At 46.8% G+C, this 23,294-nt stretch overlaps 1 protein-coding gene across 1 annotated transcript; it reads left to right on the forward strand.

The window, feature by feature from the left end:
* Nucleotides 1–22,208, forward strand: LOC126536019 (diuretic hormone class 2-like). The gene is made up of 4 exons (XM_050182916.3): nucleotides 1–117; nucleotides 12,264–12,347; nucleotides 13,863–13,943; nucleotides 21,245–22,208. The coding sequence occupies exons 2-4, from the start codon at nucleotides 12,265–12,267 to the stop codon at nucleotides 21,387–21,389; spliced, it is 309 nt and encodes a 102-aa protein (XP_050038873.1). The 5' UTR covers nucleotides 1–117; nucleotide 12,264; the 3' UTR covers nucleotides 21,390–22,208.
* Nucleotides 22,209–23,294: the final 1,086 nt, after the last annotated feature.

The raw sequence follows: 23,294 nt of genomic DNA on the forward strand, positions 1-23,294 counted from the left end.
CTCCCCGAAATGTGCCACCGCGCTCCACGGGAAGCGAAGACTCCGGAATTTTACCGAAGACCCCTTCCTGCGTCGCAAATTCCGCGGGTGTTCGCGCCCCCCCAACAGTTTGGCAAAGTGAGTACACGTGCTGTGCACTTCCCCTGCTACTGCAGGACGCGTCTGTCCTGCTTGCTGCTCAGTCTGGTACACGTGGTTTACGTGAAAGGGCATGCGTAGCAAGGCGTTTTATTTTACAACTAAATCTAATATAGTTTCGCACTTAGGGGTTCTGTATCGTGTTGCTGGATGTTATTCTATACAAGGGTGATCACAAATACAAGGTCTCTAATTGTTTTAGAAATACGAACGAACGTTTATGCTCAATTATTGATACATAATTTTAAAGCTTCAACATTCCTCTATTTTTCTACATTATTGCCATTTTGGTCGATGCACTTTTTAGGCGCTGTAGAAGTTCTTGTAGCTTTACTATGGCTATCATGCTCCCCAAGTGAATACATTTCCGTGCTCCATGGGTGTGTTAAGCAATCTCTGGTGACAGTGACAAGAACTTTATTAGAGTGTCCTGAGGAACTCGATTGGGGGTATAATATATTGGGTGAGTATATAATATTGCCTGGTAGGACTGCTATTACTAAGCCTTAAGGTTAACTACCTGTCAGGCATGTAATGTTACGTTTACTCATTTCTAATAGAGCTTCTCATATAAGTAGAACATCGTTACTTAGTCTTCCATGACTTTTCACATAATGGTATCTCATGTAAGCTTCAAATGTGGAGTGGATAATGGAGATCTACACAATGTATAAGTGAGAACGCCTTTGGCTATAACAATGAGAGCATCACTTATATTTATTAATTCATTATTAATAATTACCGTATTGGCGAACTTGCAGTTTGTTAACTTAATTTTCACCGAGGAAAGCTGGATAATATAGCGAAGTTTATTTAGCCGTAGCTTGTGGGGGCAAATGCTTAGGTTTTTTTTGTTTGTTTTTTATCGCCGTGTGCAATCACTATATAGGTACATTTCACCTGTGACGTTAATTCAATATATGTGATAAGTTGCTTGCACCCAGCGAAGAGCAAATTTCGTCTCCCGGAAATGTTCATGTAGGCATGATATCTGAGAAGCCTCGGGCAGCATTACATGTAATATGACTGTCTTCCGCACAACTGAATAGAAAAGATCACAATGGCATTATTTTTCTTATCATTCTATTCTAATTTTAAAATCCAGATCGAACGCCCCGGCAAAATACGGATTTTTCTTACTTCTTTGCTTATTGTCTAGTGCAATCCCATTCATATATTTTTCTTTTGCATTCATGCGTCTTCCCACGTCTCACCGAAGCACATTTTTGTCCACTTTGTCGATGAAGCCACATTAGTGACGAATACAAGAACAAACCGAGAACGAAGTGCAGGGAGGCTTGCTCCAGATTTTACAGAAGTTACAAGCAAACACAATCGCTGCGCGGTAATCATCATCGTACGCGTTTTGTGTTCTTTGGGGAAGCTGCCATCTGCAGAATAAATAAAGCAAACTAGAACCAGAAAGTAGAACCAGGAAGTAGAAAGATTTTCGATCGCGAGTGCACACGTGCGCGATACTGTGAGCAGCAAAGCATTCTGGGAGCTTCAAAACGACGTGTTGCTCTCGCACATGTTCGAAACTCCAAGCACTGTCGCACGACAGCTCTGAGGTCACGGAGTTTGAAACATGCGTGTGCTTGGGCACAAAGCGGCGAGAAAGAGCCTCGACGAATTTAGGCCGGCTTCGCATCAGCTGACAGCCCTCTTCGGTACAGCTGCTGAGACACCAACACCCGGTTCCGTATACGTCAAAGTGGCCTGTCTGAACTAAAGCTTCGGCGCCTACGTGCGGTTCGCAGCAACGCGAACCGGAGTACAACCGAACCATTTCCTACTTTCCGTTTACCATAATACACGTGCATTTTGTTCGTCCTTTGCCTGTGCATATCCTTGTGCGTACAACTCTCTACAGCATATCTCCTTGACCTCTCCTTCAGGTTTCTCCTTCCCATTTTCAATTCCACATGTGTACGTTAGCAAAGTGAATGCTGTTATGTTTTATTACTTTCCTTGTCTCTTCCCCTTATCTCTGTAAATCTCTATTTTTGCCGATAGTATTATTAATGTGTTCATGCTATGACCCGGAACCTACAATATCGAATTGCACGCAGAAGTGCCAGATGCCGGCTGTTACGTGAACATATGGCAGAGAAGGGGGGAGTTTCTAATGACAACATGCAGCTATCGGTGACAGGTGTATTACGGCCCAAAGTCACGCCTGAGCATAGTGAAATACCCTGTAGCGGATGGCTACTGATTTCTTCTGACCATTCGAAGTTCTGCAGCGTGCAATAAAGTCAAAGGCACGAAATGCATGATTCTTCGTGTTAACCCTTTCTCTTGCTCCTTGCGCATTGTTCTAAACGGAATGCTGCTACCAAGGCCGGGACTCGAACCCGCATGGAGCTCAGCAGTAGGACACCGTATCCGCTGAGTCATTGCAGCGGGTGGTCACAGAAAATAAGCGCTGTCATTCTTCACAGGTACACTGCATTCTTGCAACAAACGAGAATTCCGTGAACTCATCGGGTTTTCCAGGCTGCAGAATGTGAACCAAATGTTCAGCTGTACGTTCATTAAGCATGTCCGGGTGCAATCACGACAGTGCCACGCCTGCCGCAATAACAGGTGCTATTCTGTGGAGGCCTTGTAATTTATCCACCAACCTAGGGAGCAATAAATCAACGCTTAAATCACGACACTGATCCTTATAACCGGTAAATTCACGTGACCCATGCAAGCCCAGCGACGTCCTCTCTCATAAGCCTGCAAGAAGTTAGGCGGTGATAGGTTTCGTACGTGCTAAGTAAAATTAAATTGTGGGATTTTAAGCCCACCATCGATTTCGTACGAACTTGATTGATTGATTGATTGATTGATTGATTGATTGATTGATTGATTGATTGATTGATTGATTGATTGATTGATTGATTGATTGATTGATTTTGATTTCTCAAAGCACTACTGGGGCTTTAGGAAACGTGCTAATGACGAACTACCCGGTAAATTTAAACACCTGAGGTTTTCCATCATGCACGTACCCGTGGCTAAACACACCAGTGTATCTGCATTCCGCATTCATCTATACGCGACCGCCACGGCCAGGAGCCGAACTAGTGACCTCGTGATCAGAAGCAGAACGCCATATCTGCTGATTAGCCACCGCAGCGTGTCTCTGCACAGTGTAGCCAGCTGGCTAACTTCCCTGTCTTTCCGTCAGTATTTCTTTTTTTCTTTACTCCTTACAATATATGCGATGATGAAAACCGCAATCCTTAAGCACTAGAAGAAGAAAAAAGAAATAAACTGGACAATTGGAGATAGTTGGGAGAACTCTGTTTCGCAATTGAGTTATGATTCTAATTACGACGATGATGATTATGTAAATCAGCATAACCAAATAACTCAGCCAATAATTCATGCTAGGCTCGCGACTGACTTAGTAAAATAATTTATCGACGTTCTGAACAGGCGAACATCACAACGGTGCGATGAAAATCACGTTTGCGGCTCAGAGAGAGAGAGAAAGAAGAAAAATCAATGAGGTTAAGAATACTGACCTCGGATTTACTACCCTTCACTGGGAGAAGGGGATATAGGGACGAAAAGAGGAGAAAGAAGGGGAGAGAAAGAGAACTAGCTGCACTCACATGGGAAGGTGGGCGCCCGAGTATATGATCGGTCACAGAGGCCTGTTGACGTGAGAAACTGCAGTAACGATTTCGTTGCTTTCTGCGCCAATGACGCACACGTTTGACCTCGCAAAACAATGTGGCGCTGGAGTAGAAGCCACTAAGCGTGTTCTAGCCTTCCAGGCTATGCTCAACATTATTCTACAGAGAATGAGCAGCTAGCTGTAGCCTTCTGTGCAACAAACAAGGCATACTTGGTGGCTCAGCGCTGGAAGACCCCTCACCTGATGCGGTAATAAGCCGATAAAATCTCCCTAGGTGTAGGCTGTACGCATTCCAAGCATCCTATGGCTAGTTGGTAACGTGTTTTGTATCCACAAATACTGGCGAAAGAGATGGGTCTGACCTCGGCGACTATACAGGAAGTTTGGTGCTAGGTTATTTCTTATTGGGCAAGGAGGAGGGACGGATAATAGAGGGATGTACACGCAATGGTGATGGTCCCATGAAAAACACTCTTCCAGATTTTCCTCTCATAGACGTAGGGGCACATCTGGAGTGACTAAATTGATCTAATCTAGGCGTGGCGAGCCCGACACCGTTGTAATGAAGTTAACGCGTGTGTAGGCGTATACGATAAAAATAATGAGCGAGTACAAAATACCTGCCTTATATTTTGTATCATGTTCTGCTGGTCGGCCACGTTATCGTACTGGGCAGTCAAGTACTACGTGGATCTTATAATGACAAGGCTAGTAGTAGCTTCGACGCTTGCAGTAATCAATGCCACTGTAGGGGCGGCAGTAAATCACGACACAGAAACGCTCTTTCAACGGATAACGTGCAATATAAGTATCCACACAATACACTTCGCACAAGTTATGCATTAAGATTGGCGTTTTTAGCAGAGCTGCGATACGTCGATCAAACATTTTGCCGTAACAAAGAACTTCATTTCAAGTGCTTTGATTCACATTTGCGACTTTCTTTACTGCGAAACCATATTTCGGGAGGCAGTTGATGGCCCTGTCGCCTGGGGGCCTTTCACGAGTAACAGCACGAACATAAAAAAGTCAGCTCTAACCTTTTCAAGATTAATCAAGAGAGTGATCGGGCAAGAGTTCTGAGGAGAAGTTATTGTTGGAAGGCATCTGCGCAGTTGTCTGTGAGATCAACTGCAAGTTGCACTATACCATCGAAAACACACAGACACAGCAAATTTAGGTCAGAGAACTTTGCACAAAAGAACATAGACAGGAAAGTGCAATTGGAGGCAAATGTAGACATCCACATTTATTCATCCGTTTATTAATAACGATCCCCAAGGCATCAATGACGACGTAGCACAACTTCGAAATGCGCAAATCTCACGTCTACAAAGCACTGCGATTCAGACAAACGGGACAATAGCCAACAAGCAGTGCGCATCTGTTCGCGTCCACTTGCTTTCGGAGGTCCGCTGGTGTCGTTAGGCGCCCAAACATCGATCGCCCGCTGTCGTTGGTCGCAGCTGTTGGCTGCCCCTACCACTGAGAGTACGAAAGCCACAAAAAATTAGCGATAATAACAGCCCACTCGAGTCATCGGCGCGTAAGCCCAACGGTCTTGCCCTGCTCGAGAGGCGTCACTGTGCCTCCCACGCGCCAGAACAACAGCAATATGAATTCGGTGAAAAAACAACGAACCCCTTCATTATGCGGGAGTCATTCTTCTTTGCCTTAGATTTCTTTTATTTTTACTTGTAGGGGGAAAAGTGGAGGGTGCGTTTTAATGCATTGGCCGAATCGTTGCGAAGATCTCGGCTGCTCTCGGCTGTGTACCACCCCGCGAAAGTGGAGACACTGAAGTGCTCCACTACAATGTTTCGCAATACTATAACGATGCTATAAAAGCGTTTATGGGAGATCACTTTCACCATTCCCGCAGAGTGAGCTTGTGTAAGTGGAGTACGTGTATGAGGCTAGTTTGGTAGAAATGGCACGATGAAGACTGAAAGAGTTACCATAATTTACGAGGTGTTATCCCAAAATATTGCCAGCTAAATTGGTACTTAATTATTATGGACACATTGCAGGTGCTGTGGGCGATAGTATGATCATCGCTTGAACCTCACAAGAGTGCTGCGACTTTAGCACAAAGCTGCGATGCGTTATCTTCAGACTGCCGGAAGCGAAATGCGGTCGCTACCTAGACGCCTCGACTTTAAGTTGACAACATATCCCTGCGGCTAGTGGCATTCCGGAGTTATACAGACGGACGATATTAATCCGTATGTACCTGTATGTAGAGGCACGTACATATAGGCAAACGCTGTGCAGTTAATAACTTTGTTTCTCAACTTCCCCTTCACCCAATTTTATCTTCATCTCACTGAAGAAAGTGAAGAAAGTATAAAGGGCTCAGCGAATTTTTATTCCACTATCTGATTTTGCGCTTGTTCATTATTTAAGAGAGACAGAAGCGTGTTATGACATGAACACAGCATGACAGGCGTTCAGTACAGACGAATACAGCATGAGGAAGGTGAAACGTTCGCGTCGCACGTACACATGTATAGTACGAACGTGCATATACGCATGCACACATGCACGCACGCAATCAATCATTTGCACACACACACACACACACACACACACACACACGTACGTGCATACATACTACATACATACGCACCCACACACGCAAGAAAGCGATCCAGCGGCACATACAGGTAAAAACAAAGAACTCACATATAGTACGAACATTTTTCCAATTAATAGCGTCCCAAATTTTCAACACGTAGTATATGATCGAGGATCCAGACCAAACTTTAAACTATAAATCGGGCTCAATTTTGGTTTCCTTATTGCAAAATGGCTATACCCATCGTCTTCTAGACCAAGGGAGGTGCCATCTAGAGACGGTGTAGGTATGCCTGCTATAACGTGCTGGCACAGCAAACGAGCGTGCCAATCGGGCAGAACACGAGCTAACGTGCTAACCACGAGAAGTGCACGCTATCGGGAAATAGCAGTTTTTGTTCCTTCTGCGGAGGAGGAGCAAAACGTCAGGACCGCGAAAGCAGTACTCGTTGCCTCTATGAGGCAGATGATTTCGGGAGGAAGGTGAACGTTCTCAATAAGTTTTCCTCACTCGCATTATACTCACGTGAATCGTCTCACTCTCTTTCTTTTTTAATTCGTAAGCATTTCAACGCCTACCCAACGAGGGAACCCGTCCGTCCTTCCTGCCTTCCTTCCGTCCGTCACGCGAGGCGATCGCTTTCAAGATAAGCCCCGCAGCAGCGAGCGAATTGACCTTCGTGCTGCCTCTCGCTTCAACGCGAAGTAAGCGGTGAGAAGACAGCGCACACGAAGTTATCAGCACTCTGCGCACTCTGTCCTGTTGCATCTGGTTCGCAAGCCCCAAGGGTAGCGTTGGCCTGGCGGCCTGGGGCACAACTGGAAGCATACGAAGGTCCTGGCAAAGGATGAGTCGATTGCTAACAGAACAACTTGTTTATTATAGCATCGCAAAACAGCGGCCGGTCAGGTCGACCGAAGTGGAGAGACGGGAGAGTCCCCACTGCCGATCGCTTTCAATATAGGGGCCCGCGCGGCCGCGCCGTACGCAGCCGCCACCGGAGTACGGTTGATCGCGGTTGATAATGGTTCGCATCGGGAGGAGGCAGCGTCATCCAGCACGTCTACGTATGAGGTCAACCAAACGTGACGCTGTTCAATTACACCACGTCGCCCTGCGCTCATCTTCCACGAATCAGTGGCATCGTCCAAACACACCATCTATAACATGAGTGAACATTGCTACTAATCGCTTCTTCGTCGTTAACATTTAACAGTTAACATTTCGGCGCTTCAACCACGCTTCTCCGTTTCACGTGTCTTTCGCAGTGCTTCTCGCAATTATGCCAAAGTACAGCAGCATACGATGACGAAACAGCAGGTGCTCAGCAGCAAATGCTTACGCATCTCTTAGATAACTCCCACAGGAGATTCTGCGTGTAATTTTTTTTTTTTTCATATTTTCGATTTTCGCTATCCCCAAATATCGTCTCGTAACATGTGGGAGTTTTACGGTAATGCAGATAATGTCAACAGCGCTTGTGCCGTTGCTTTTCCAAACAGCGGTTCTTGACGTGCCTGTTCTGTTATGTTGTACATGAGTTTCCGTGGAAAGATTAAGGTTTGGAGTGGCACGTCTATTCCACTTATCTATGTTTTTATACAGCGAACAATACGCAAATAAATAAAAACGTGTCGTTTCACGTTCGTATTCATGACCGCGCTCACTCGTGGCCTTCCCACTGTTCAGTTACTGACTTGGCGCAGTAACAGCGCTATTCCTCCTGCACTGAAACAAAACCGAAACCAAAAGAGCAGAAAAGCAAAGTCGCGGCACTCACGACGTTGCAAGCAGCCACCGAGAACGGAACCTTGAAACGCCGTGCAATGCGGCCAGGGATCTACGAGCAGCGTGAACGCACTGACCAGCGCTGTTGTTGCGGCTTAGCCGTTCGTAACCTCGACCTACAGAATGGACAGATGCCCTTCTCTGCTAATTGTTGTTGTTTACCTCCAGTAGACGGGTTTGCGCGCTCACCGTGGAAATCGACCGCGCAGAAATAATTCGTGGCAGTGTGCTGTCCAGCGTGAAGAACCGGAAAACCGCATGCAGTTTATATACATTCTCAATGAACCGTGGTTAGCTGTCGGTCGGATTACCTATAGTTGGTCAGCTGCAGGCTTCCAAGGACACTTGACACTGCGCCCTATGTGATCCTCAATATACGCTGCAGAGCTGCCGACTCTCTTTTCATATCATGGGAAATAGCAGTAACCATGTGTGCCGGCATGAATCAGTTCAAGCGGAGTATACGGATCGCAGGGCAGTGCTTCGTTCAGAGAAGCCACGGTCAGCGGGATGTGAAAGTTATAGAGGGAGTTTTGTGTCAATACGTCGCACGTGGTTGTCAAAGCTGCAGGCGATCTAACTCACGCCATGACAGCCAGTACATTCTGTGGTGGATACCTTCCTTATATAGAAATTATTTTCAGGTGAGTGTGTCTAATTTCATGTATATACCATTGCTCATGAGCTTTCGAGAACGGCCTTTCAATTATATTTCAGTGCCTGTCGAGCCACTGCGGAATTGCCGGCAACGACAGGGTATATGTGAAACAGTGCGCTAGACTTATCAGCAAGATAAGCGCGTACCAACATCGCTGTCGAGAACCAATGCAGTGCGGCAACTTTATTGAGTTACACGTAGCCTTACACTTCGACATTGGAATTCACCGAATTTCACCAACTCGCGATTGTATTCATTGGACCGTGACATGCCACTTCGACTGCCACCCGGGCTCTGCCGCCGTGAAACAACTTAGCGTCACGCCTGCGGTTGGGCGTCGCATTCACGTACGCTCATTCGCTTTCTCACCGGAATGGTCAACAACGGCGTGTATGCCCCTTTTGCAGACGTGGTGAGACCATAGCACACGTTCTGTGCCAATGTCGAGCCTGCAACTCGAAAACATGTTCTGCGTATGTCTTAATTAGCCGCTTAGACGAAAGACCGTTCTCTGAAGTTAGGATCCTGGGACCCTGGCTGCAGACCTCTATAGTATGCACAAGGCCACCAATGCGCTAATGAGCTTTTTTGAAGGCTACCGGACTAGAGAAGTGCCTGCGAGCGAGCACTTATCGTGAGTGAACAGATACGTGACTGAACATTCATCTGCGGGTGCGCGCACAAAGACTCTCCTTCTGTCTTTATCTTTCTTGCCCACATGTAGCCAGTCGGGCGAAACCTTGGTTAACCACCCTGCCTTTCCTTCTTGTCTCTCTCTCCCCCTCTCTTCAAGTACAAATCGCAGCCGCCTCACGGTATACTTCAATGGACATGGCGTTCTGTTTCTCAGCATGAGGTCACGGGCTCGATTTCCCGTCGAATTATGAAGGAGGCGGAATGCAAAAGCACGTGTTTGTTTATACATTTAGGTACACGTGAAAGGACCCTATGTCGTCAGAATAAATTCGGAGCGCTTCATAACGGCGTCTCTCATAGCTCTAGTTTGGGACGTTAAGCACGATGAATTAATCGAACGTATGAACCACATTATAGTCATTCAGGTTAAACCACGCTATAGTTTTACAGCGAAGCTGTCTATGGCTAGGATCCCAGGATTTCTTCGTGGTGTATTATCGGTAGAAAACTATCATCATCAATGGCTCATACCTTCGTAAGGCAGAGGCCACAAGCACTCAGCAAAATGAAGCGAATAGTGCATACATTTTTTGGGAATCACGTCATACAACATAGAGAACAGCACACGTTTCAATAAAGAACATGCTCAACAAAGCATTCGAACCACATAATTGATAACAAGGCGCGCACCTGCGTCTACATGCGATGCGACGCACGTAGCGCTCCCCCTATATGCTTCCTGGTAAAGATTATGGTTGCGCAAGCTGCACGGCGACGGCAGCTTGACTGTAGCATACGAAGCAGAGAGTGACGTAACTTACGGCTATGTAGGTGCACAAAGTGTAGGTGCACGATGTAGCACCGCAAGTCAAGTCTCAGGCCGTCGAATCGTCTTAGGCTAATAATTAGGTAAAGTGCACGTGAATGTCGCCACGTGAATAATTTCAACCAGCGTCGCGATGGCTAATCGTTCTAGTTGTCGTTTACAGCTTCGCTGTCCACCCACCTTCACAACATGGATTGCAGACCATTTTTTTTCCGCAAGGGTCCGCGAGGCAAAAGACATCTATGTGGCGCCTGACTCTCGGATCCTAATGCGCTCGCAGCCCTGCACAAAACAGCAGCACTGCACGCAACCCGCACACGATGACTGCGAACACGCTTGATGCACATCAGGCACAGCGACGCGAAAATAAATAATCCACTAAGGGAACGACAACGATAAAATTTCACGTGCAGAGTGGATAAAAAGTGGCGATCGAAGCAGAAAAGATGGAATAGTTTCAGGTTATCATATCTGCACGTAAATCACATATCTATACAAAACAGACTGCTTCAAAGGTGTTGGCAACCCTGCGCGATATAAATGAGAAAGTCCAAATTTGCATTCAAAAAGCAATGGCGGCTCAATATCAAGGGCGAACATAAATCTGCCTTATGAGGTGAACTGTTCAGCGAGAAAGCATTTTACGCTAGTTTGGAATTACACGTCATAAGCAATCGTTAATTGAAATGAATTAGGTGTATCCACTCATATTTCCAATGGCTGAATATGGCGTTGAACACTACTAAAAAAATGAACAAGTTAGTGTTGCTGCTGTCGCGCGTTTATGCTGAATATTGAACGCTATAACCGGTTCCCAGTCTCATCAACTGAATGTATACCGATGCAACACAGGACTGCAAGTGTCGTAAAGAACGAACTGGCTGCCACATACTTATCGAAACGTAAAAACAATGTAAACTGGTCCATGCACATTTCACATTTTCTGTTATTCGATACCTGTGAGCAGGTTAAAAAGAACGTGCATCGCATCAGCGCAGGGGTCGCGAAACAATTTTCGGTGGAAGCGCCTTCCCCGAAACGAAACTGGAATGAATTGCGAGACCCTCGCTCGAGAGAGCAAATGAACACTGGTGCTTTCGAGGGAAAACTATATCTTGGCTGAGAGAATGGCGGGAAACCTGAAAGCAGATAACCACCCGAGCATGCATTTTTAAACCTTCGTTAGCAGCCGGTCCCAGGATTGAGGCGCATCCTTTCCTGCGGACCTTTCCTGGGCCGAGAAGAACACAACCTCGTTGTGGGAGCCGCTCGAAATTGCGGCCACCTTTTCTTCTTCTTTTTAGACGGCGCTGCGGGCGTAATCGAGGAGCGAACGTCAAGTAGCGTGTCGGTGCGTGAGTCGATTAGCAAGGAGCTAGTGCTGTTTGTCGTATGCTGGAGTCATTCGTTATCACACAGATCGGAGTGCACGTCGCAATCGTAAATCCCCTGGCAAGTGCCATGTCGTGACCATGGCACTTAGCATGCTAAAGCATGTTTCACGCTGCACAGACATTTTCCATGTTGTAACCGAACCTGCGTAAATGCAAGCGGACTGCATGAAGCAACAATCGACCCTTTTAGTTTACGGTGCCAAACTCCTATAGCATCATAAGGCCCGAGGAGTCGCACCGAATATCCAATATGTCATTGCAATTCGGCGCGTAAAAGAGAAGTTCGATCGAAAGGGCGACTTCGAATGCTACCAAAACCGGCAAGTTGGGCTCACTGGACTTTGTACACTGGTCACGTTAGGATATAGCGCACACGTGTGCGCTTTCTCTTCTTGCTGCCCCAGTTCTATTACCTATCCATTAAATAAATTTTCTCTCTCTACTCTCAAGACTTTGAAGTATTTAATACGTGTTTTTGCATGCCATTACACATATTTTAGGCTCTTAAACGTTCCATGAGAGGATGCTGCTCACCTATACGCAAGTCGCGAAAGAAAAAGCTCGATGTCGTGACATATGCTGTCTTCTTCCTTCTCGTATCCTACCAGGATGCAACTTGGTCTGCCCGGAACAACATGGATTCTCATCCTGGCTGTGGCGGCGATCGCTTCGTCCTCTCCAGCTCGGCCGAGGTACGAGAACACGCTCGATGTTTTCAGCCTTGCGAGGATTGAGAACGTGCAAAATAACTTGCTTGCAAGTGGAAATAACATGGCACGCGAGCTCAAAAGCCCTCATAGCCAGACAGCTAGCACAGATGGTGTGCCCACCTGGATCGCGTGCTCTGAGGCAGTCTTCGTCGAGTCATAAATCTTCACTAGACGGCGCAAGCGCATATCGGATAACATCTATCTCGCACTTTATAGTCAAGCGCGCTTGCATTCGCAGTACCTTCGTTCCAGTCATGTATATGAACGACACTTTTCGGTGACGTCGTCTTCGTGTATAGAACATATCGGTATCGGTGGTTTTTGCAGCAGAGTGAAAAATACGGTTGAATGGAAGGCAGGACAAGGGTCCGGGGCCGGCGCTCTTTGGCCACACCTGGCCCTTGCGCCATTAAACATCATATATTCATTCAAGGGTCCGGGGCCATTCCGGCGCGAACTTTTACACTGAGAGCGTAAAGTGATGCACATATTCCGTCTTTTATGAAAAGTGTAAGCCCCCATCTTGAGAAACTACCTTCATCTTTCTTCATTTAACGAGCAATTTGTTTGGCCTTATTTCATTTTCACAAGAGGCACGGTGTGGCCGGGCACGCGTCGATTTAAATCTCTCCTTTTTTCTCCCGAATAACTCTCTGCGCATGCGAACCTCTCTGCGCATGCGAGATCAGGTCGGTGTGAAAAATGAGGGCCTCGCAACCGGCCTTAATGCAATAAAGTTCACATTTCCTCAGCGTACCGTCAGAGGATGGTGAATCAGGACCGCTGTACAGCCGCCTGATTAAAGGCATGCGACGTCGCCGACGATGTTGCAACTTGCATGGCAACTTTGCATTGCAACAGCTCTCTACGCGCCACTCACACGCCAGCCCTCACTCTCCCCCAAAGCCCTCTTTATTCGAGTACGGCAGATGCACACGTAGAAAGTGGACGACCTTACATACTGCGAAATCTTCTGCACTCTCACGCGGCGATTCCTTACCGCATATGGCTAGGTGCGACATTTACGAACGCTAAAGCTTACCGCCTTATAATGGCCGATGTACAAACGTGGGGCTCTTGTGCATCCAAAGAAATCATTGAACACGTGTTGTGCACCTGCCCTGAATACGACGTCTGTCAAATTTATCCATGGACCGCGTTAAACTGGTTGGACTGCAGAACATTTTCTGAGAGTCGGAAATATTCTTCAACCGTGACCACATCTTTCGATGCCGCAGAAAAAATTAATAAAAGGGCTCGTGCACTACTGAAGTTTATGAATTTCGCTGCCATCAGTGGTTACTCTCTTCCGCTGTATGCTCTACCCTTTCCCTTAGCTCCCGTGTAGGTTAGCAAAGCGGACGCTTGCCTGGTTGACCTCTATACCACTTGCTCTCTCTCTCTCTCTCTTCCTTCTCTCGTGTTAGGCACTCACGCTATCACAGTTTGAACGGCGCTACATGTATGTCTCCAAAAATCATGTCGTATTTTACGCAGGCCCAAGCGTGACGTGTACTACGACTCCTCCATTGACGCCGGCGAGGAGTACCTGCTCGGCCTCCTCCGCAACCGCCTCAGGTGAGCACAGCACAAGGAACGAGAGACGAGTGTTCTCAGCCAAATTGCAAAACAACCATCCCAGTGCACCACAACGTTAACTCGTGCTATAAACAATGCGGCATATGTATCACGGTGTCGTTTGATCAATATATACAAATGCATAGAATCATTTCGGCGAAGGTTTCAATAATGCACGCGAACTTACTACTTGGGACAATGGTTCTTGCGCTGCTTGTTAACCGCAAATTCGCGGGATCGAATCCCGGCCACGGCGGCCGCATTTCGATGGGGACGGAATGTGAAAACACCCGTGTAGGTACATTTAGGTTCACGTTAAAGAACGCCCAGGTGGTCTAAATTTCCCGAGTCCTCCATCACGGCGTGCCTCATAATCAGATCGTGATTTTGGCACGTAAAACCCCATAATTTATTTTTTAACGGTAAATGTTGCTTTACAAGCGTAATAGATTGGGTTAATTAGTAGATTTGTGTCGTATTAAGGTAACAGCGCGAAAGCAGGACACATGACAATGTATAACAAGAGATGAGGACAAGCGCTTGTATATTTGATAGACTACAAAGGCTGTCCTTCCACAGTTGCAAACGTAATTCACGCACGCTTTAGCACCTTCAAACAGTAAACTCGCGCACTCAATATATGTTATCTCATCTATACGAAGACCGATGAAACCATTGAAAGCGAAACTCAGCCGTGATCGCTGAACACTTTTTTAGAACCCTCGCTTGTCTGGCTGGAATAAAGACAGACTTAGTTTTATTTAAGATATATAGACTCGTAGAGTGAGGTAAGAAAATTTAATTATGGGGTTTTACGTGCCAAAACCACGATCTGATTATGAGGCAGGCCGTAGTGGGGGACTCCGGACCACCTGGAGTGCTTTAACGTGCACACAAATCTAACGGCATTTTTCACTGGTAGATCTGGAGCGGCCGCAGAAATCCTCGAGCGAGCGCTCGGGTTTTACAAATCCGAACCGGCCAGCGGTGCGCAAAAACACTCCGCGGGGCATCACACAGGAAATCTGCGTACACGTCGCACAAACCGGTTCCGGAAACCATGCCCAACTTCCGCTCTGTACGTTTCCACGGCAACCAAACTCGCCGTCCCCCGTGCGTAATTTGACCGCGGCATCGCAGAGTCCGTCATTTCCATGTCGCGCCCGCAAGGATTGTGCATGGACAACGTGCATAGAAGGCTTCGTATAGCACCTGCGTCACCTCGTAATCGCTGTAGTCCGAGCTCTCATCGCTAAACGCGAGTTCTGCAGCAGCACCGAACACCGCCTTTTTGCAAAGCAACACAATGTTGTGCGTACCAACCGGGTACCGATTTCACTTGAAGACGGAAGTGACGCGAGCTATTTCCGCCCGAATCCGCGCCTCGGCGGCGGAGCAAGTGAGAGCGATCCGGCGCGGAGCGAGTTAAAACGAAACAACCAGTGGAACGCGCGAACCCGCTCCAGATCGACCAGTGAAATTCGGATTCGTTGCCACAGAGCAAGAAATCCTGCTCCAAATCGACCAGTGAAAAACGCCATAAGTACGCTGGTGTTTTCGCATTTAGCTCCATCGAAATGCGGCCGCCGTGGCCGGGATTCGATCCCGCGACCTCGTGCTTAGCAGTCCAACACCACAGCCACTAAGCAACCACCACGGGTAGAGTAGCGTACGTCGCAGCGCAGAGTATAAGCCTTCTGTATTATAGGAGGCACTGACTTGCGCCTGGTTTAAGCAGTTTCTTTCTTTCCCTCAGCACCGCCTTTTCAAGCGATGTGCATCAGAAGGTCAAGTTTGTTCAAAACAGTCTGTTGAAAACAAATAATAATAATAATTTATTTCCCTCCGAACCGCCTTTTCAAGCGTCGTGCATCAGAAGGTCAAGTTTGTTCATTCCTGCCTCGTCCCTGCGAAGAATCTTCCATTTCTGTGTTGCTCTCACCTCCCTACTGAAGAATAGGCAGGCGTTGTGCCACTTCCGGTGGCAGTTGCCAGCCTGCTCCTCGCTTTTCCTTTCCTGTTAATTGTATATATATGTATCTTTTCAAAACAAATAATAATAATAATAATAATAATAATAATTTCTTTCCCTCCGCACCGCCTTTTCAAGCGTCGTGCATCAGAAGGTCAAGTTTGTTCATTCCTGCCTCGTCCCTGCGAAGAAGCCTTTCTTGGATAATGTAGCTTTTATAGGTCATTCAAAGAAAAAAAATACTGCTATGGTGTAAAAAAAAAAAGCGACAAAATGTTCACGCGCCCGCAATTATACTTAAGTATGTCGCAATAATTCGCGAACCAGAAAACAACACTTGCGTAATATATACGACGCAAGCATAGCGTTCCCGAATACAGCAGAATAAACACGAGAACAGCCGACTGCTGGGTCATGCACACTGCATTATTAAATAAGTAATAATGAGTAATGGTTAATTAAAGGGTAAAAGGGCGCAGACAAGGTCTTCTCTGCTTGCTGGACATGCGTCGTATTGCGCTTCCTTCTTGAATAGATATAAATAGAAGTACGACCACATTGCTTACACCACCATGCCACTTCAGACGAGAGCAACGAGATCTATGTGAACGCAAAGAGTGTGCCAATGCCCCAAGCACTACGTGCCTATAGAGGCGGTGGCGCGCCTCGCCTATTGCGATCGCAAGATGCCCGTTGCCAGGGGAGCAGAAGATGCGTTTCCCTGAGACCGTGCAGTTTCATACAGTTAACTAGAGGAAGCTGTGGCGCTTGTGTCTACAGGAGCTACAAGCAGCCAGAATGAAAATGCTGATTAGTGCATGGATTTGCTTAAAGTTCGTCCTTCTGGATTTAAACTGCTTCGTGACTTTCTAAGCTCATCATTTTCACCAAATTACTGCGTTATAAATAATGAAATAGGCATTATTGAATTGTCAGACGGCAGGATTTGAACAGAGTACCTCTCACACAGAAACCCGATATTGAGACCATTACGTCACGGACGCATGGACAAGTGGAACCGGTGTATTTAGCAGCGATTACGCGCATTTGCAGAATATTATTGCCTTCTGCATTTAAAAAAGAAAGGTATGAATTGCTTTGAAATTTAGGACAATGAAAGCGGTTAAATCGTGATAGACGAAGCCACCAGAAAGTCTACGTCCAATGATCAGGCAAATCCATGTATAGTAACCATATCATTCCCATAGTGACTGAACGATCGCCGCGGCAGAGTTTCCTATAGTAATTATTGTAGGAAATTATTGTAGGGCAGCGGTGGCGTAGAGGTAGAACACCCGCCTCGCGTGCAAGAGGTCCGTGGTTCGAATCCCGGTGCCGCGCAATTTTCCACCGGATTAAAAAAAAAAAAAAAATTCCGCGTGTTGATAAAATTGCGTAAACAGGCCTGGAGTGTGGCCTGATCCCGGTGACCAGAACCGGTAACGCACTCCCTCACCAGAGCAGGATTGGCCACCCTGGTGCAGTACTTGGCCACAACCTCCTATATGAACACACCAATCAAACCCCGGCCCTCAGTCCCCAGCAGCTGCGAAGCAACTGACCACGGCGGCGGTCAGACCTGCGACGCTGCAGAGGGTGCTAAGAATCCCTGGCTCCGGACAGGCCGCCATTGGAATATGAACCTGGCAACGTTTAACGCTAGAACGTTATCTAGTGAGGCGAGTCTAGCAGTGCTACTGGAAGAATTAGAGGGCAGTAAATGGGATATAATAGGGCTCAGTGAAGTTAGGAGGCCAAAAGAAGCATATACAGTGCTCAGAAGCGGGCACGTCCTGTGCTACCGGGGCTTAGCGGAGAGACGAGAACTAGGAGTCGGATTCCTGATTAATAAGAATATAGCTGGTAACATACAGGAATTCTATAGCATTAACGAGAGGGTGGCATGTCTTGTTCTGAAACTTAATAAGAGGTACAAAATGAAGGTTGTACAGGTCCACGCCCCTACATCCAGTCATGATGACCAGGAAGTCGAAAGCTTCTATGAAGACGTGGAATCGGCGATGGGTAGAGTGAAAACAAAATGCACTATACTGATGGGCGATTTCAATGCCAAAGTAGGCAAGAAGCAGGCTGGAGACAAGGCAGTGGGGGAATACGGCATAGGCACTAGGAATAGCAGGGGAGAGTTACTAGTAGAGTTTGCGGAACAGAATAATATGCGGATAATGAATACCTTCTTCCGCAAGCGGGATAGCCGAAAGTGGACGTGGAGGAGCCCGAACGGCGAGACTAGAAATGAAATAGACTTCATACTCTGCGCTAACCCTGGCATCATACAAGATGTGGACGTGCTCGGTAAGGTGCGCTGCAGTGACCACAGGATGGTAAGAACTCGAATTAGCCTAGACTTGAGGAGGGAACGGAAGAATCTGGTACATAAGAAGCCGATCAATGAGTTAGCGGTAAGAGGGAAAATAGAGGACTTCCAGATCAAGCTACAGAACAGGTATTCGGCTTTAACTCAGGAAGAGGAAATTAGTGTTGAAGCAATGAACGACAATCTTGTGGGCATCATTAAGGAATGTGCAATAGAAGTCGGCGGTAACTCTGTTAGACAGGATACCAGTAAGCTGTCGCAGGAGACGAAAGATCTGATCAAGAAACGCCAATGTATGAAAGCCTCTAACCCTACAGCCAGAATAGAACTGGCAGAACTTTCGAAATTAATCAACAAGCGTAAGACAGCTGACATAAGGAAGTATAATATGGATAGAATTGAACAAGCTCTCAGGAACGGAGGAAGCCTAAAAGCAGAGAAGAAGAAACTAGGAATTGGCAAGAATCAGATGTATGCGTTAAGAGACAAAGCCGGCAATATCATTACTAATATGGATGAGATAGTTCAGGTGGCTGAGGAGTTCTATAGAGATTTATACAGTACGAGTGGAACCCACGATGATAATAGCAGAGAGAATAGTCTAGAGGAATTCGAAATCCCACAAGTAACGCCGGAAGAAGTAAGGAAAGCCTTGGGAGCTATGCAAAGGGGGAAGGCAGCTGGGGAGGATCAGGTAACAGCAGATTTGTTGAAGGACGGTGGGCAGATTGTTCTAGAAAAACTGGCCACCCTGTATACACAATGCCTCATGACCTCGAGCGTACCGGAATCTTGGAAGAACGCTAACATAATCCTAATCCATAAGAAAGGGGACGCCAAAGACTTGAAAAATTATAGACCGATCAGCTTACTGTCCGTTGCCTACAAAGTATTTACTAAGGTAATCGCAAATAGAATCAGGAACACCTTAGACTTCCGTCAACCAAAGGACCAGGCAGGATTCCGTAAAGGCTACTCAACAATAGATCATATTCACACTATCAATCAGGTGATAGAGAAATGTGCGGAATATAACCAACCACTATATGTAGCTTTCATTGATTATGAGAAAGCGTTTGATTCAGTCGAAACCTCAGCAGTCATGGAGGCATTGCGGAATCAGGGTGTAGACGAGCCGTACGTAAAAATACTGAAAGATATCTATAGCGGCTCCACAGCCACTGTAGTCCTCCATAAAGAAAGCAACAAAATCCCTATAAAGAAAGGCGTCAGGCAGGGAGATACGATCTCTCCAATGCTATTCACAGCATGTTTACAGGAGGTATTCAGAGACCTGGATTGGGAAGAATTGGGGATAAGAGTAAATGGAGAATACCTTAGTAACTTGCGCTTCGCTGATGATATTGCCTTGCTTAGTAACTCAGGGGACCAACTGCAATGCATGCTCACTGACCTGGAGAGGCAGAGCAGAAGGGTGGGACTAAAAATTAATCTGCAGAAAACTAAAGTAATGTTTAACAGTCTCGGAAGGGAACAGCAGTTTACGATAGGTAGCGAGGCACTGGAAGTGGTAAGGGAATACATCTACTTAGGACAGGTAGTGACTGCTGATCCGGATCATGAGAGTGAAATAATCAGAAGAATAAGAATGGGCTGGGGTGCGTTTGGCAGGCATTCTGAGATCATGAACAGCAGGTTGCCATTATCCCTCAAGAGAAAAGTTTATAACAGCTGTGTCTTACCAGTACTCACGTACGGGGCAGAAACCTGGAGGCTTACGAAAAGGGTTCTACTTAAATTGAGGACGACGCAACGGGCTATGGAAAGAAGAATGATAGGTGTAACATTAAGGGATAAGAAAAGAGCAGATTGGGTGAGGGAACAAACGCGCGTTAATGACATCTTAGTTGAAATCAAGAAAAAGAAATGGGCATGGGCAGGACATGTAATGAGGAGGGAAGATAACCGATGGTCATTAAGGGTTACGGACTGGATTCCGAGGGAAGGGAAACGTAGCAGGGGGCGACAGAAAGTTAGGTGGGCAGATGAGATTAGGAAGTTTGGAGGGTCAACATGGCCACAATTAGCACATGACCGGGGCAGTTGGAGAAGTATGGGAGAGGCCTTTGCCCTGCAGTGGGCGTAACCAGGCTGATGATGATGATGATGATGATATGCCTGGGACACTGGCAGAACATGCGGTATATAGCACCAGAGTCACTATAAATAATGGAAAAAGGCAATCGAAATTGTGCGTGCTGACAAACGCGTATTTATACCCCCAGCCATCTCAATCACAGCCGGCGACTATATACTGCGCCGCCGGCCACAGCAAACGGCACCCGCATATATCCGCTCATTAGCGTCGCCGAATTCCAGTTCGCTCTCGGGTACACAGTGGGATCAGAGGAATCGCATGGTTCATCGAGCAACTGTAGGGCCACAGTTCGAGTCCGCGCATGGTTTTGTCACTACATTAAAATTCTCTCTCTGTCACACGGCTTCCTCCGAGTTACCCTGTTTAGATCCGTGTCCGTGCCTGTATCCTTATGCCTTTGTGCCCATGTTCTTAACGTACTGCGGATAATCAATAATAGCAACAAGACCGCCTACCTAGGAGAGTGTAAAGAATCCTCGAGTTTAAGAAACGATGCAGATGGCCATTGCTTGTGCCTCGAAGGAATACCGCACGCAGAGATAGGCTAGCTTAACAATGTCATGCCAACAAACCTACTTTCCCAGTGAGTAATCGAATTTCCTTTCATCCACCTCTCCTGCCTATCCCAGAGACCTGAGAACATTCACGTTAGTGAAATCTAATTCAGTGACATCTAGTTGTGGAGTCAGCGGTTTGAAATGTCTGGCAAACATGCAACCGAGATGGCACGAGTGTATGTGCCTTCAGAATGTCTCGGACAATTGGTACAGACCAGGCGTCTTTTTTTTTTTTTTTTGCCGAACGGCCACCGTGCTACGCAACCAGCTGTTTGCGTAACTTTCCCTCTCCCTTGTCTGTCCTTTGGCCCGCAGCCACCCGGCCCTGCTCGATCAACAGAAGCGGGCTGGCGGTCTCCTGGACTTCGGCGTGTCGCGAGGTGCCTCCGGAGCCGAAGCAGCCAAGGCCCGCCTGGGACTCAAGCTGGCCCACGACCCGTACGGACCCGGAAGGCGCTGAAGTCGAAGCTCGTAACTTGTACCCTGTGCGCACACACGACGGATCCACACGGTGACATGCGTTGGCGAAGAAGAAGGCGACAAGGTCCACTGTTGTGCTTCTCGGTTACGCCAGTTCCGCTACGACGGCGTCGCAAGAACTGGCATGCTGTAATAGACGCAACGCTGCGATAACTTACTTAGGCTTAACCACGCTTCCGTGAAGCACTTCGGTGTGGGCGCTACGCTTGTTCCATTTATGAGTGTTCGAAAGAGCATCTGCGAACTTATGATTAAGTTGCAACGTTCTGCCATAATTTAATCGCAAGTTTTATCGGATGTGTCCGCAATGAGGTCCCTTTACTAGCTATGTAGCATCAGTTGCACTGACTCATCAAACGGAACTATAGGGATTCCATGTGCTCAGTAGGTTCTTTTCTGTTTCATGTCAAGGTAGCGACAACTCGAAAATATCGTAGGATGTCGCTTCCGTTACAGACGCCCGGTGATGTTAGTTTTGAAATTGCGTTGTACATATGCATGGCAATAAATGCAGTTGGCCTCTTCGCAAAGAGTATATAGCAGTAGCGAAAACTCTAACGCTGACCTAAGAAGCCACACGGATTCGCGCTTTCTCGGTGCTCGACTCGGTTCAACCGCGAATTCTATCTTGGATGCATTCGATTTCCGTCGTACTAGTTTCTTTCCGCTTGTGAAGCAAGCCTGCTGTTTTCGACGCCTCACATTGTTCGATTTGTGTGAAGCACATGAACAAAGTAATGACACGGGGATGCGCACTGTGTAATTTATTTGTACACAATAAACAAACCCATCGAGCTTAGTCTACACTGTCTCAAGCTCTTTGCTCGATTCAAGATGAAGACTCGGGCGGAACACGCAGTCATGTTCAAGTGAAGAGGATATGCGTGAGAATCCACCAGAAAAAAAAAAATTAAGGAAATGTAGCAATCCGGTGAGGAAAAGTATGACCTTCAACAAGGTCTATCAAGAGACCAAAATAACCCCAACGAGGCACTACAATCTTCACACAGTGATATGCATATTGCCGCATGTAACACAAAACAAACAATAGCACGAGATAACGGACGGGTGCGCGCTTCGACGATTGCACGTGCGTTGTTTGAAATTCGGAACACCTGATAAAGGTGCAAAAAATGTTCAAAAATTCAACTCGATCGTTCATGTCTGCAAAACATTTGCGAAGAAATCAAGATTTTTCAGGTTCGATACCTGACGCGTTCATTTCAGTGACAGTTGCTCTTTCCAGTGAACCAGTCACATGACTATAGATCACACAAAACTTGCAGTCGGCTAGCGACCGTTCTCCCGCTATGTAACTTGACCACTGTACAATTAGAATACATTTATACACGTTAAGTTTCTCCATAAGGACAAAACAGACCGCTTCATTTTCCTGGAAACCAGAGACTATACGTCTTACCCATCACTTGAGCAAAAATGCTCGCCAACACATGTTAACGACTATATACAATATGCACAAAAGCCTGCAGGCACTTTGACATCCTCAGACAAACAATGGGACATTGTGACATATGTGCTTATACAGGGTGTCCCACATAACTTGAGCCAAGAATTTAACCCTTTGACGGTTTTTGCCGTACATGTACGGCGGCGGTTTTCTGTCCCGCAAGGTCTTCGCCGTACGGGTACGGTTTCGACCCTCCGTTTGAAATTTCGCGCCATAATGACGATGCACGCTTACTGGGAGGTGCTGCCACCTCTTAGGTCTTACAAGAAGCGTTTGAAATTTGTGCTACCTTCTTGGGGAGATAAACAGAACTGACTTCAAGCTTCAGCGCGTCGCGCAGACTGCGGCCACACCCCTTTTGCGGTTTCGGTTTCGCCGCGTGAGGCGCGCGAAACGTAATTTTTCTCTTTGTCGGCA

This window comes from Dermacentor andersoni, chromosome 4 (genome assembly GCF_023375885.2).
Source record: "Dermacentor andersoni chromosome 4, qqDerAnde1_hic_scaffold, whole genome shotgun sequence".
NCBI classification, from domain to species: Eukaryota; Metazoa; Arthropoda; class Arachnida; order Ixodida; family Ixodidae; genus Dermacentor; species Dermacentor andersoni.

Bases quoted from the DNA above. Each gene is read 5' to 3' on its own strand.
- LOC126536019 (XM_050182916.3), top strand. From the start codon at position 12,265: ATGCAACTTGGTCTGCCCGGAACAACATGGATTCTCATCCTGGCTGTG. The intron at 12,348-13,862 runs GTACGAGAACAC...TATTTTACGCAG, and splicing joins TCCTCTCCAGCTCGGCCGAG to GCCCAAGCGTGACGTGTACT. The intron at 13,944-21,244 runs GTGAGCACAGCA...TTTGGCCCGCAG, and splicing joins CTCCTCCGCAACCGCCTCAG to CCACCCGGCCCTGCTCGATC.